Genomic DNA, 14,287 nt, shown 5'->3' with positions numbered 1-14,287 from the left:
TCTTTGGATCAGTGTGGTTAGAGAGGTGGTAATTCCATCCTCCAGTCCATGGTCACCTTTAGAATTATATAAATACCAGATGTTTAAATAAAACTGGGTATTTTTCTCTTTTAAACTCACCAATATTCTGTATTTTGTGTCCAATAATGCCCAGCAGGGCCCTGCTCCCCTCCCCAGCACCAAGGGGTGGCAGCTCATCTGACCCCAGGGATTTATGCCTCATTCCCGAGGCAATCCAAGCTTTCCCACACAGATTTTATCCCAGGTAACTTCCCACGGGCTCAGGGAGATCTCCAAGCACAGCAGGGTGTGTGACAGAGGGGGAAAAGCACCCGTGGGCTTTGCAGAGCATCCCTCAGTGCCCCAAGGACACCCTGGAGGGAGCAGCCAACCACTCCAGTCCCTGGGGAGCCTCCCAGCTTTTATCACACAGAACAGTGCAGGTTTTACCTGCTTTGGGCTCTGCTTCTTCAGCCTGGAGGATCACAAGTCTCTCCTTCTCCTCCAAGGGGGCTACAGTGGATTCACTCTTTGCACTGTGGACAGGGCTGGGGGAAGTCAGGCTGCAGAGCAAGGCAGGAACAGCTCTTTTAGATGAAAATGATGTTGATCAGCACTAATTTTGAACAAGCATTTCTCTATATTCACTTTTATCCAAGAATTATCTGCATCCCAGAAAAACCCTTCCACAACCCAGCCTGAACATGTAATTTTTTTGAATTCAGGCTCTCACACAGGGGTAGGACCAAACTCAGGGGTAATTTCCTGCCAGCCTTATGCTGGACAAAAAGCCACCCTGGCTTCATCTCTTGCTCCAGAGCTTTCAGATGAATAATTTCAACTTTAAATCCCAATATATTTGAGAGTCAGATTCCACTCACTCATGTTCTTTGATTAAAACTTCTTGGAAGTGCCCACATATTTTCACAGGAGCCATCTCAGCTGACTGGGAGGGTCAAGCAATTTTTTTTCTCAGAAATTCTTCCTGAGTGCATCTCCCAGACAACATCAAAAGGTGGCTGAAGCTCAGTGACCCATTCAATGTACCCCGAAAGTCGCAGGAATTAATCCTTGCAAGTGTGAGCAGGAGTTAATTTTTCATTCTCCCCCAACACAGAAACAAAGGGCAGGGAACAAAAAGAAGAACAGTGTGGAAATAATATAATAGGTTTAGAAAAAGAAGAGGCTTCAGCAGCTCCCTCCCTGCATCTTCCCAACACTGCTGCTGCGTCTCCCACAGCTCCCACAGAATGGGAAAAGCTCTGCAATAGAGATGGAAATGACTCGCTGCTCCTGCCTGCCCCACTCCCACGGCCAGGAACAGCCTCTCCTCATTTAAATCACAGACCTGAGTCCTGGTTTTTGTGGTCCAGACTTCTCCCGTGTTACAGTGAAAGAATGATCTTTGTGCAATGGAAATGTCCCACGGGGACAGTACCTGTCCTTTCAGGTGTGCCCATGATCTCCAAGAGCTCTCAGCCACCTGGCTTTCTTCCAGGATTTACCTCCAGGAATTCCAAATCCCTCATTAGACATATTTTTAATATCAGATTTGTAACCAGCCCCTGCTCCTGCTCATTGCTGAATGGGGGCACGGCATAAAATTATGTTTTTTTTGGTTTTTCTAAATGCTCTTTATTACTTGATTTGGCAGTTCTGCTGGGATTGCATTTTGTGAGAAGGGCCAGAAGAAAGGACGAAACTTTCACACAACACAGATGGCAGCAGGAAGCCCAGCTGGTCTGACATGGGCAGCAGCTCCAGGAGGGATTTCACTTCCTTCTAGGAACAGATCTCAGAATTCCCTTCCTCCCATGCTCAGCTGATGCTCTGAACCTGCCCTCACCCCGAGGCACTGCTGGTTCTCATCCCTGCAAAAGCTGTCCCAGAAAAACACCAGCAGGCACAGATGGGAGAGAAGGTGGTGAGACAGGGGAAGCGAAAAGGATGAGCAGGATGAAAAACAAGGAAATAACATTCCAAATCCGCTTCTCCCAGCACTGGATCCGCAAAGCCAATAAAAGGCAGCACAGGTGGGGATAGGTCCCCACAGCACAGACAGCTTTACATTTCCTGAGGCATTCCCACGTCCCCAGACCCTTTCCAGGCTGTTTTCCTATTTCAAAAAGCCACTGGGTTCAGGCAGCACCCACAACCAGCTCCCAGACACTGCAAACAGTGGCAGAGGCAGCTGAAGCAGCAGCACAGGTCAGGCTGCTTTCTGCATCCCCCAATTAATGCTGGAAACACTCGCCCAGGTTCTGTATCAGCCCAGGCCATCAGAGCACCAAACACCCGCTGATGCAATGCCTGTAAAAGTGCAGAACAATCCCCTATTAAAGCATGCAGAAACGAGGGCTGGGAAATGAAAGCTTTCCAAGAGAGATTTATGATGCAAACTGCTCCACTTTATTCCTTTCACCGCTTGGTTCCTTAACCCACATCCATCTCCCCCGAGCCCCAGATCCGCCAGCACGGCCGAGGGCGACGAACTCAGGGCAAAAATTCGGGGCGAGGAACCCCCAAATTGTGACAACCCCCCATCCCTGCTGCTCCCGAGGCACACATCGCTCACCATTTGACCTGCTTCCCTCCCATGGTCCCAGCTGAACCTGTGGCCTCACAGAATCCGCAGGATCCCGGTTCTGCTCATCCCTCCTTCCCTTCTTCTCACGCTCCCAACTCCTGCAGGAATGAATCTCTGCGAGTGCTGAGCAGATTCCAGCAGGAACAACACACGCACACGAATTATCCAGCTCGGGGGCTCTGCAAACCCGCAGCCCCTGAGAAGGGTTTTAATTCCAGAGCCGGGGAATTCTGCAGCCTGCCTCTGGCTCCTGCTGCTTTTCCTCGCGGGTTATTCGCCTCCCGCTGCTGCATTTTGCTCAGCTGCACAACTGCTTGTTTTCATCGCCGGGCTCCGGGCTGGCCGGGGTGTTCCTCATCCCATCCCGCCCTCCTTGTGCCGCCGAGCATCCGAGGGGGAAGGAAGGAGCCACTGCCGGAGCGGGGTCCCTGCGCTGCCGGGGGGATGCAGCCTCTGCCCAGGCTGCTCTCCCAGATTCCAGAGGGATGCAGGCTCTGCCCAGGCTGATCTCCCAGATTCCAGAGGGATGCAGCCTCTGCCCAGGCTCTGCCCAGGCTGCTCTCCCAGTTCCAGAGGGATGCAGGCTCTGCCCAGGCTGATCTCTCAGATTCCAGAGGGATGCAGGCTCTGCCCAGGCTGATCTCCCAGATTCCAGAGGGATGCAGGCTCTGCCCAGTTCCAGAGGGATGCAGGCTCTGCTCAGGCTGATCTCTCAGATCCCAGAGGGATGCAGCTCTGCCCAGGCTGATCTCCCAGTTCCAGAGGGATGCAGCCTCTGCCCAGGCTGCTCTGCCACCTTCCAGAGGGATGCAGGCTCTGCCCAGGCTGCTCTCCCAGATTCCAGAGGGATGCAGCCTCTGCCCAGGCTGCTCTCCCACCTTCAGAGGGATGCAGGCTCTGCCCAGGCTGCTCTCCCAGATTCCAGAGGGATGCAGGCTCTGCCCAGGCTGATCTCTCAGATTCCAGAGGGATGTGGGCTCTGCCCAGGCTGCTCTCCCAGATTCCAGAGGGATGCAGCTCTGCCCAGGCTGATTTCTCAGATTCCAGAGGGATGCAGGCTCTGCCCAGGCTGCTCTCCCAGTTCCAGAGGGATGCAGGCTCTGCCCAGGCTCTGCCCAGGCTCTGCCAGCCCCAGGCACGGCTCCTCTCCCTCCTGCTGTCACACGGGCTGTGCAGGCACAGCCTTTCTCGAGATGCCTGGCTCAGGGGTGGGGGAGGGAATGCTGCTGGAAGGGGAGGGGAAATGGAGAGGGATGGGTGAGGGGCTCGGCAGCCTGGGAATCATCTGATTTTTGGCAGATTTTTCCACGAATCCTTTTGGCAGCCTGCACTCCTTGGTGCTGCCGTCCTTGGGAATTGGGAGAGCTCAGAGAGGAGATGCTGCCCTGGGACACCTCAGCAGCAGGGCTGGCTGGAGGGGGGTTGCTGCACTCGATAATATCTCTCAGCAATAAAAAAAAAATCTCATTTCTCCCAGCCAGTTCTCCTAACTGAGCTAAGCACATTCCTCCCCGCGAGGAAAGGGAAAGCGTCCTGTTTTCATCGTGCACTATTGTGTCAGCACAGACACCCCCAGCAGCTGGAGGGGAAGAATTCTGCCAGTTTTGGATCACTTTTGGAAAGATTCTCTCTGCGTTCTGCCCTATCAGCAATAACATCACCATTGCATTGTGGGCAGAGAATTCACGACATTAAATGGGGAAAAATAAAACAGAAAGGCAGGATGCACAGAGAGATTTTTGTTTACCACCAAAATACCAAAACACAGAAACAGCAGCCACCTGACAGGGTAGAGGAATACATCAAATATTCCACCTCCCTTAAACTGAGGGATGAGAGCAGGCAGCAGAATGTGGCACTCCTGAGCTCCCGGCTCAAGAGGCAGTGCCAAGGTTCTATGGCTTTATCCGTGCTGCCAAGAGCAGGATTTTTACATCCCCCCTGGCAGGCTGGACTGAAAAGCACACTGCTGACATCATGTGGAGGCACTGCTCCAGCACTGCCTCCCTGGAGCCCCACACTCCTCCCAAAATCTATTTATAAACACTCCCTCAATGACACGCGGCAGAATTGGGGGATAAACACAAACTCTTGCGTTTTTCTCCTCTGTCGGGCAAAGCAACCTTAATTTTCAGGTACGCAGAGAATTATTTGGTGCTGTGGAGCGTAAAAATTGGCCTGAGAAACGCCGGGGAAACGTCCTGCCTGCTGAGAGGCTGTCAGTGGCAATCTGTCCTTGGCAAATGAGCTCCTCACCCCCACAGCGACACGAGGGGGACACTGGGGAACGGCCCAGGCAGGGGAAGGACACGGAAAAATCAGAGTTGGGGCTTCCAGTGGCCGTGGGAGACCCTGGAGCGAAGAGCTGCAGCTCCCCACGAGCAGCCCTGCCCTGGGATCTGCTCCAGGGGAGATTAACTGGAGCACAGCACCATTCCCAGAGGGAGCTCCACTTGTTCAGTAACTCACTTCTTGGTTCTCTGGGGGGAAAGGGAGAGGCTTCCCTGTCACCCTGATTCTTAAGTTTTTCTAAAGCCTTTTGAGTTTACATTCTGTTGGAAAACATTCCCACACCATTTCTGTAAATAACGTGTTGTTTTGCATTCCTTCATGGGGGTAGAGAAACTTGATGTACTAGTGGTTTGTCCAATGTCTTTGGAGAGGTGGCCCATTCACTCTCCAATCCACTGTCACCTTCAGAAAAGTATAAAAGTTGCAGTCAGAAAATAAACTTTCTGGTTTACCTTGCAAAATAGCAAGTGGCTCACGTTGTGCATTCTCGTGTCCTATAGCAACACTTCCCTTTACTACAGAGCTCTCCATGCTGGATCAGCTCCCTCACTGGGATAGTTTCTCTTCAAAAGCCCTTTTTTTTGGCTGCATTTTCTCTCCTATATCCATGAAAACAGCAGAAAACTGCTTCACGTTGATTCCTGAGGTTTCACCCTCCAGACCTGCCCTTTTCCATCAGAACTGAGCGGATTTTGGTGAGGAGAACAGGCAGAGGGGACACCTTGGCAATAAAATTCCTCACCTGGCAGGGTGGGACTCCAGTGGCACGTTCTGCTGGCCCTCGTACTGCTGCACCAGGGCCCGCACGCTCCAGTAGGGATTCTCAATCTCCTCGTCCATGCTGCTGTTCCTGGGGGTGACAACCACAAAATGAGGGGAGCCTCACCTCAGTGCCGCTGGAATTCTTCTCCCTCCAAAAAAGAGGGGAGGAGAGCTGAGGAAAAGGAGGTAAGGAAGAGGAGACAGCCGGAAAAATGTCAATTTTCCTATTAGGGATCCTCATTTTGGTGTTAAGGGAAAACAGGCAAACAGGCCTTGTTGTTTTAAACTCATCCCTAATTCTGTGACTACAAAATTCCAAAAGCTCTGGGAATGCAAGGAAGCATCACAAGGAGTGGCTTTCCTGAAGAACTCCAAGGCCTTTACAAGGGAAACCTTTAATATTTTGTTTTATAACGCGAGTTACCATTTCAGCCTCCTCTCCAGACTGCTTCATGTGTGCTCCCTCCAGCCAGGATCAAATGGGCAAGTGACCTTCAGCCGTGCAAATGAAACCCTGCACAGCCCCAGCACCTGGCTCCCAGCTAAATGTCATGGCTATTATTGTTATTGTCACCCACACAGCACCTTTGGCAAGGGGCAAATGGGATTTTCAGATTTATTCCCAGTGTGTGTGGATTTTCACAATTATTCCCAGTGTGTGTGTATTTTCAGAATTATTCCCTCTGTGTGTGTATTTTCAGAATTATTCCCAGTGTGTGTGTGGATTTTCACAATTATTCCCAGTGTGTGTGTATTTTCAAAATTATTCCCTGTGTGTGTATTTTCGGAATTATTCCCTCTGTGTGTGTGTATCTTCAGAATTATTCCCTGTGTGTGGATTTTCAAAATTATTCCCTGTGTGTGTGTATTTTCAGCATCCCCAGGACTCAGCAGCCACCTGGAGCAGTGGGATGAGCGATGGAGGAGCCAGAAATTGTCCAACATCCTCAGCTCTGGCAATAAAGCTGCAGCTCTCCGGGGTGAAACCCTGGTGAGAACATCTCCAAGGAGACAGCACCGAGGGCAGCGTGGGGAGAAGGAGCAGCACGGTCCCTCTGCCTGGGCTGTAACTCCCTGTTCTGTTCCAGGGAGATAAGGAGAGACCCAGCTGCAGTTTTGCTGTGAAACCCGAGAGGAACTGGGCTGGCAGCAGAGCCAGGGCACTGCCCCCTCTGCCAGGGCACTGCCCCCTCTGCCAGGGCACTGCCCCCTCTGCCAGGGCACTTCAGGTGGTTTTGACAACAGGAGGTGTGGGACACAGATTCAGTTAAAGAATGACACTGAGAGTTTCTAGCCAGGCAAAAGCCTGGGAAAGAGCTGGAGAAAAATGTAAATAATTCTTTATCTCTCTTGTTGTTCACATTGTTTATAGTTAAGTTCTATCACTGTGCATCAAGCACTGTGCACCAATGCTGTGAGCTGTTTTCACTTCAGAACCAATGGAGCTGGTCCTCATGAAGCTCTGTATAAAAGAGCAGTGTATTTTAAATAAATCAGAATTTTACTCTCACAACCTTCTAATCTAATCCAATCAGAGTCTCTTCATTCCCATCCTACCTCAACAGCAACAAGAAGGAATAAATCCCTTCCTCCCGCCAGGAATAAATCAAACAAAGGTTCATTTATTTTCATTTTTTTTTTAGAATTTGAACCCAACCCAGGCTGGCATAAGCAGGGAAGAGCCCCTCACCTCTGTCTGTGCCTGAACAGGTCCCGGCCGGACTGCTGGACGTCCTGCCGGACATCGGCCAGCGCGGCCACCGCCCCTTGGGCCACGGCGGCGGCCGAGCGCGGCCGGACACTGCCCGGGGCCGCTGCCCGGCTCCTGCCCCCCGAGCCCGGCGTGCCAGCTCTGCCAGAGCCTGGCTTGAAGTGAGCAGCCAAGGCCAGGATCAGCCTCATGGTGGATTTCAAGTTGCCCTCGACGATATCTGCAAAATGCAAATGTTTGGGTGGTTAGCGTGGAGTGCCAGCAGAGCTGTGGCTGTCCAGCAAGGTGAAGATAATTAAAGGCAGAGGGGCTGTTCCAGCCCAGCAAAGTCCTGCCACCTCCACAGCACAGCCCTGAGCCTCCCTTTATGGCCATTTCCAGCATTAATTACTGAACACATCATTACTGAGGGCTCACTCCGAAGCACAGCAGTTACTGAGGACTGTCACTGACTTTGTTAGCAGAGAATTCCCTTTTTTAAAACACAAAAAGCAGAACAGCAATGCATGTCTCCAGTGGTGTGCCATCAGCTGCCTGCAGCATCCTGCAAATATAAATTAATCATACTCAGTGATATCACACTGCATTTTCCAGCACACTGATGTCATGGCAAAGATCAGCCACTCTTCCAGACCAAGATTTCCCAAAACAATTTAGTCAGAGCTGCTCAAAGCCCTGACTAAACCACGCCACAGACATGTGATTGTGCGTTGTGTCTCCTCTCTGTTTCCAGCCCATGGCTTCCAGTGAACCACAAATATTTTTTCCATGTCTCCTTTCACCCTAGCAGGTTTATGTGTCCTTTTGGTGAAAGATTCCAAGCCTGTATTTTTCATTACACCACTACCTGGGCCTCTCAGTACTCAGCAGCAGGAAAAAAAGTCACTTTTTTTTCCTCTGCATTGTCCACCTTTCAACCCAAAACCTTCTCTAAACAAGAGGGGGCAAAACCCCCAACTCCTCCAGAAAATGGCAGATTAATTTACTCATAATTCACCTGTTTTATAGAAAACAAAGGCAGAAAGAGGATTTCAGCAGCTAAAATCCTCCCCAGGGCTACACACCTTTAGCTGATGTCTGGTGCATGCGGATCTTCCTCGATGCCACGAACTGTAAGACTTTCTCCACGTTTTCCCTCATCTCCTGCTGGTTGCTGGGGTTGAGCTCGATGCCACTGAGCTTCTCACCAGCTGGAGGGAGTGAAAAAGCTTTATCAGAGGGAGCTGAACCTCTGGGCACTGCCAGGGGATCGCTGGCACTGCTCTGATCTCATGGCTGGGTGCTGCAGGGGGCTTCTGGTCCTGCTCAACTGGAACTACGACCAGGAAAAACTGGAACCAGAACCAGGAGAAACTGGTCCTGCTTAAACTGGAACCAGCACCAGGAGAAACTGGTCCTGCTTAAACTGGAACCAGCACCAGGAGAAACTGGTCCTGCTTAAACTGGAACCAGCACCAGGAGAAACTGGTCCTGCTTAACAGAAACCAGCACCAGGAATAACTGGTCCTGCTTAAACTGGAACCAGCACCAAGAATAACTGGTCCTGCTTAACAGGAACCAGGACCAGCTTAACTGGAACCAGTACCAGGAGTAACTGGTCCTGTTTAACTGGAACCAGCACCAGGAGTGACTGGGTTTGGGGCTGTTTTGGGACGATGGTGAGGTTCTGGGGGGCTGGAGCAGGATTCTGGCAGGACTTGTGGCCCCCTGAGGGACCCACGCTGGAGCTGCCTCTTCCCAAAGGACTGAGCTCCATGGAAAGGGCTGAGCTGGTGAAGAACCCGGGCACGTGGGACAGACCCACTTGGGAGGGTTTGAGACCTGTCCCCCACTGGGACTGAGGAGGAAGGAGCAGAGAGGGCAATGCACTCACTGCACCCCCATTCCCTGTCCCCCTGCCCTGTGACACCACCAGACAGGTCACTCTTCCCAAAAAACACCCCCCAACTCCATTTGGGAGTTCCCAGTGCCCCTGCCAGCGTTCCCCATCTGCTCTAACTGCCTCTGCACCATAAGGGCTGTAATAAAATTGCATTTATGATCTGATTCATGACTGTTTGCCACCCCCCAGCAACATCTGCCCGACAGATGCCAGAGCTGAGGGGGAAAAACAGGGCCAGATAGCAGCACTGACCTACAATCTCGATCAGCAGGGCGAGGGTGACCCCATCCCGCAGGTCCTGCCTCAGGTCCTGCACCGGCCTCACCGCTGGCTTCTTCTTCAGCTGGGAATTCACCCAGGCCACATAGGCCTGCAGCTGTTGCTGGAACAGAAAGCAAAATGTTTGCATGGCAGGGATCTCACTTTTCTCTCTGATCTTCGCAGCTCTCAGTGGTCTGCCCTGGGGAACAAAGAGCAGAGCTCTCACCCCAGAGCCTGGCTGCCCTCCCTGCCTGCTGTGGGGCAGCTCAGCCCTGCCAGGGGGGCAGGAGGGGGCAGGACAGGGCTCCTGAGCTGGGCACAGCTGGCCTGAGAGGTTTTTATTCCCTCTGCGCTGAGCCACACCAGCGCTGGCACCTCCTCGCTCTGGGGCCACAGCTTGCTCACTCTGTGCCCCAAACCCAGAGTGCAGGAGAAGGGAACCCTGAGGTGTTGCCTTTTGGAAATGCAGGTGAGCCCAGGGGGAAGAAATGCTGATGTCTGATCCAGCTCAGAGGCTGAATGACTTCTTTATTATAACTATACTATAACACATTAATATACTATTTAAAGGAGATACTAAAACTACAAACCTGCTTTTTTGACTCCCATATCTGCCTCACTCACAACTCATGACCCTCTCTCAAGTCCAGATTGGATTGGATTGGCCACCAGGCTCAAACAATCCTCACCAGAATCCAACCAAGCATCACCTCAGGTAAACAATTCTCCACACACATTCCACATGGGAAAAACAAGGAGCAGAAACAGAAATTGTTTTCTCTTTCTTCTCTCTGTGCTCCTCAATGAAAAAATCCTGAGAGAGAGAAGAGTGTGCCTGGCACAATTGCCCATATAACAATTCCAGGACAAGCAGGGGAGGTTTCCTGGAAGAGACAAGAGCCTCCCTCTGTAACACTCCCAGCGTGGCTCATTTGGAACATTTGCACAGCCCCTCCACCTCCTGGGAGCTGCCTCAGCACTTCCAGTGGCCCAGTTTCTATTCCTGCAAGCAGGGAAGCTGCCTCGGGCCCTGGGAGCCAGGAGCAGGGTCTGGCCAGCAGCTCAGGAGGGATGCTGTGTGTGGGAGAGACCAGGGAAACTCAAACTCAGGTTCTGGACAGCCTGAGAGACCAGGGAAACTCAAATTCAGGTTACGGTCAGTGTGAGAGACATGGGAAACTCAAACTCAGACCAGGGAAACTCAAACTCAGGTTCTGGTCAGTCAGAGACCAGAGAAACTCAAATTCAGGTTCTGGTCAGTCAGAGATACCAGGGAAACTCAAATTCAGGTTCTGGTCAGTCTGAGACCAGAGAAACTCAAATTCAGGTTCTGGTCAGTCAGAGATACCAGGGAAACTCAAATTCAGGTTCTGGTCAGTCTGAGACCAGAGAAACTCAAATTTGGGCTCCTGGGCAATTTGAGAGACCAAGGAAACTCAAATTCAGGTTCTGGTCAGTGTGAGAGACCAAGGAAACTCAAATTCAGGTTACGGTCAGTGTGAGAGACATGGGAAACTCAAACTCAGACCAGGGAAACTCAAATTCAGGTTCTGGTTAGTCTGAGACCAGAGAAACTCAAATTCGGGCTCCTGGGCAATTTGAGAGACCAAGGAAACTGAAATTCAGGTTCTGGTCAGTGTGACAGACATGGGAAACTCAAACTGAGAGCACACAAACTCAAATTCAGGTTCTGGGCAGTGTGAGAGACCAGAGAAACTCAAACTCAGAGCAGGGAAACTCAGACTCAGACCAGGAGAACTCAGACTCAGACTAGGGAAACTCAAACTCAGACCCTGGTCACCCTGAGGACCCATCTGGCCCAAATGACCCCAAGACAAAGAGCAGATCCCCATGACCTTTCCCTTGTACCCCTTCCCGGGCTGCTGCAGAGGCTGCAATCCCCCGGGGCAGGGCTGCAGTGGGATGTGGAGGGTGAACAAACTGATCCACTGATGGGATTACCTCCCTTTTCACTAAGCTTCCCATTATTGTGCCCCTGCAGCAGGTTTTAAGCCCCCATTCCATATGATCTCAGCAGTGCCAGGCAGAGCTGATGCTTTTACAAAGCCACAGGCTGGTCACAGCCTGGCTCTTCATGACCCTGACAGAGGAAATCCAGCTTGAATCGCTCATGGCTCTGTCTGCTGGCTCAGAAAGGTGCCTGGACCTGTGGGAGACAACTCTGCTCACTCAGCAGAGCCTGGGGAGCTCACAGGGCTATGGGAGAAAAGGGAGCAGAAATGTCACATCTGATCCATCTTTGCTGCAGCAGACCCAGCCTGCCCTGGGGAGCTGCTTCTGCTGCAGTGGCAGCAATGCCCAGTCCCACAAGTCTTTATTTTGGACTTCTTCTAATCATTTTAGGAACTGGCACTGATTCCCCAAGGACACAGCCCCTCCTGTGTCCTGTTTAAATCTGCAGTGTCCCCAGAAAAATCCTGTGTCCCCAAAATCTGCAGTTTTTTGGGGGAGTCTCTGTGGCTGTTCCACTTTTGTCTCATTTAGAGGAAAAACCCTTTCACCAAGCAGTTTGTTTTCTGTTCCTCCTCTCAGAACATTCCTCGTGCATTCAAAAAAAAAGAATTTTTGGCAAGACTGTAGTCTCTATCTCTTAAAAGCAGGAGGAGGTTGTCACTGTTATTATTAGTAAAATACAAAAAAAAAGCCATCCCTAAATTCCAGAGCAGTTATATTTTAAACAATGAGTATGAAAAGGAGGCTTCTGAGGCAATGGAATTGGGATGTCACCAGGACAAAGCTGTTTCACTCCCATGGCTGCTGTAATTCTGCAGACTTACACTTCATTAACAGACTTGGTCGGTTGGTTTTGGTTTTTTTCCATGAAACATAAGATTTTCCTGCAGATGTTCAGACAGTTGGAGTGAAGAGAATTTCCTAACTTTGTACCCAAAAAACCTGGCAGACTGAGTGACTTCAGCAAGAGCCTTGGATTGCTGCAGAACTCAAAAATCCAGGGAAGGAACTGTCGCTGCTGGCAGCTGAGGGGAGCATGTGACTGAACTTCCCAAGGAAATTTATTCAGAAATAAAAGTTAAATGACCTAAAAATGGCAAAGTGCTGTGAAATGCATGAAGGGACAAAGCCCCCGAGCTGCTCAGCAGAAACCCCAAGGGAAGTTTTTGAAGCACCTTCAGCCCTTCACCCTCAACACAGCCACGAGCCCTCAGTGCTCAGATTTCCACCTCTAAATCCACGATTCAAGCCTCCAAAAAAAGTGAAATATTTTTTGTTTCACCTCCTCAGGATTCTGTTTGTTTCAAGCCCCAAGGCAGCTATTTCAAGACAGCCCCAAATATTATCACAGCAGCGTGGTTTGCTGCTTGGACGGACATCATTCCAGCACCTACCCTGGGAAATACTCCAGGAATCAACTTCCAGCACAGGGAGGACAAAGATTTGCTGGGATGTGTCCTGCCCTGGGAGCAGCAGCTCTTCCCAGCCCATCCCACCACACCAAACCCACAGAAATGCCCCAAACCCAGGGGCTCCATCCCCATCTGGGGCTGCAGGCATCACAACACCCACTCTCACACAGCTCTCAGCTGCTTTTAGCCAACACAATTCCCAAAAAACGGGTCTGGGAACAAGCACGACACTCCTCAAGTATTCCTGCTTCCCTTGCACTTCAATTGGAGCCCAGCCTTAGAATTTTCAGGGTTCAGGCTGCTCGGCTCCTCACCAACACTTCTTCCAAACCCGCAATTTTTCAGAGGAAAACCAGCCTGGGGTGGGGTTTACCATACAGAACACACATTATTTCGGATTATGGAGGAGCTAAGCTTAATCCTGTTTACATTAGCACAGCTTTGTGTTCCAAAAAAAGCCCCTTTTACCTGTACCTTGCCATGGGGAAGAGCAGCAGCTGCACCTGAAGGGAGCTGGAGCTCAGCTTGCTCCAGGCAGAGCTCTGGGGGCTGTTTTTGTCTTATTCTGGAAGATTTTGCAAGGCAGGAGAAGATTTTTAAAGCAAGGTGTTAGGGGCTATAGGACATCCCAACAGAGTTCCATGGGCAAATAACAGGTTGGGATATATGAGGTTCATTTTTACCTCACTGGGATTAAAATAGTGCACATTTTGGTGTTGAACAAATGGACAAAATAATTTTTCTAGAGAGGAGGGCCTGCCATGCTCAGTGGATCCTGTGACCTTGTTTCCTTCTAGAAACATGAAAGTGATGAGTTTGAATCCATCCTTATCACTGGGTTCAGATAATCATCCTGCCAGGGTGAGGTTTTTGAGGCTCTTTACACCCATTTTTCTTTGTTGCACACTTGTGGCCACTGCCCAGGCCCCAGGTCTGACGAGGTCAGCAAGAAGAGCTCCCGGGATGAAAGGAATTCACTGTTCTCCTGCAGCAGCCTAATTGCATCAGGACGTGCTGGTTGAGGCCCTGTATGATTTCTAAGCTTTCTGGCAGAGGAGAGGGACACCCAGGGAGGCTCCATGGCCCAGGATGAAAGCTCTAAAGGCACATTTAGGACACAGAATTTGGAATTCCCTCTGCCCATGTCTTGCTGGGAGTGGGGTGTGGGAATCCAGGGCTTCCCTCTGGCTGCCCTGGCAGGTCTGGGACCCTGGCAGGGGTCAGGAACCCCCCTGGACAGAGCCCCCAGAGACACTGGCTGCGATCTCTGGCCATGGAAAAGAGTTTTCAATCTTACAGGATGAATTCCCAGCTCTGAGTGTTTGATATGAGTAATAATTAAGTGTGGCACAGGTGCAAAAGTAAAATTTTAGGACTCTAGATGAGGGGTCCAAAGGGGACAAGAT

General features: G+C 50.9%; 1 protein-coding gene across 4 annotated transcripts in view; it reads right to left on the bottom strand.

Moving 5' to 3' along the window:
* The window catches only part of DIXDC1 (DIX domain containing 1), a 29,527-nt gene that overhangs the window by 8,566 nt on the left and 6,674 nt on the right, over positions 1–14,287 (bottom strand). For 2 of the 4 annotated variants that reach the window (XM_032752790.3, XM_030291128.4), the window contains exons 2-6: positions 9,487–9,616; positions 8,417–8,542; positions 7,332–7,572; positions 5,622–5,729; positions 451–563 (exon numbers count right to left, since the gene is read on the bottom strand). In XM_032752790.3, the coding sequence (XP_032608681.3) occupies positions 451–563; positions 5,622–5,729; positions 7,332–7,572; positions 8,417–8,542; positions 9,487–9,616 (718 nt within the window). Of the gene's footprint in view, positions 1–450; positions 564–2,575; positions 4,014–5,617; positions 5,730–7,331; positions 7,573–8,416; positions 8,543–9,486; positions 9,617–14,287 lie in introns of those variants that run through there. The other 2 variants (XM_072918097.1, XM_012570758.5) reach the window with 2 other exon arrangements.

This window comes from Taeniopygia guttata, chromosome 24 (genome assembly GCF_048771995.1).
Source record: "Taeniopygia guttata chromosome 24, bTaeGut7.mat, whole genome shotgun sequence".
Lineage (NCBI taxonomy): Eukaryota > Metazoa > Chordata > Aves > Passeriformes > Estrildidae > Taeniopygia > Taeniopygia guttata.
This window is presented reverse-complemented; position numbering and strand designations above follow the sequence as displayed.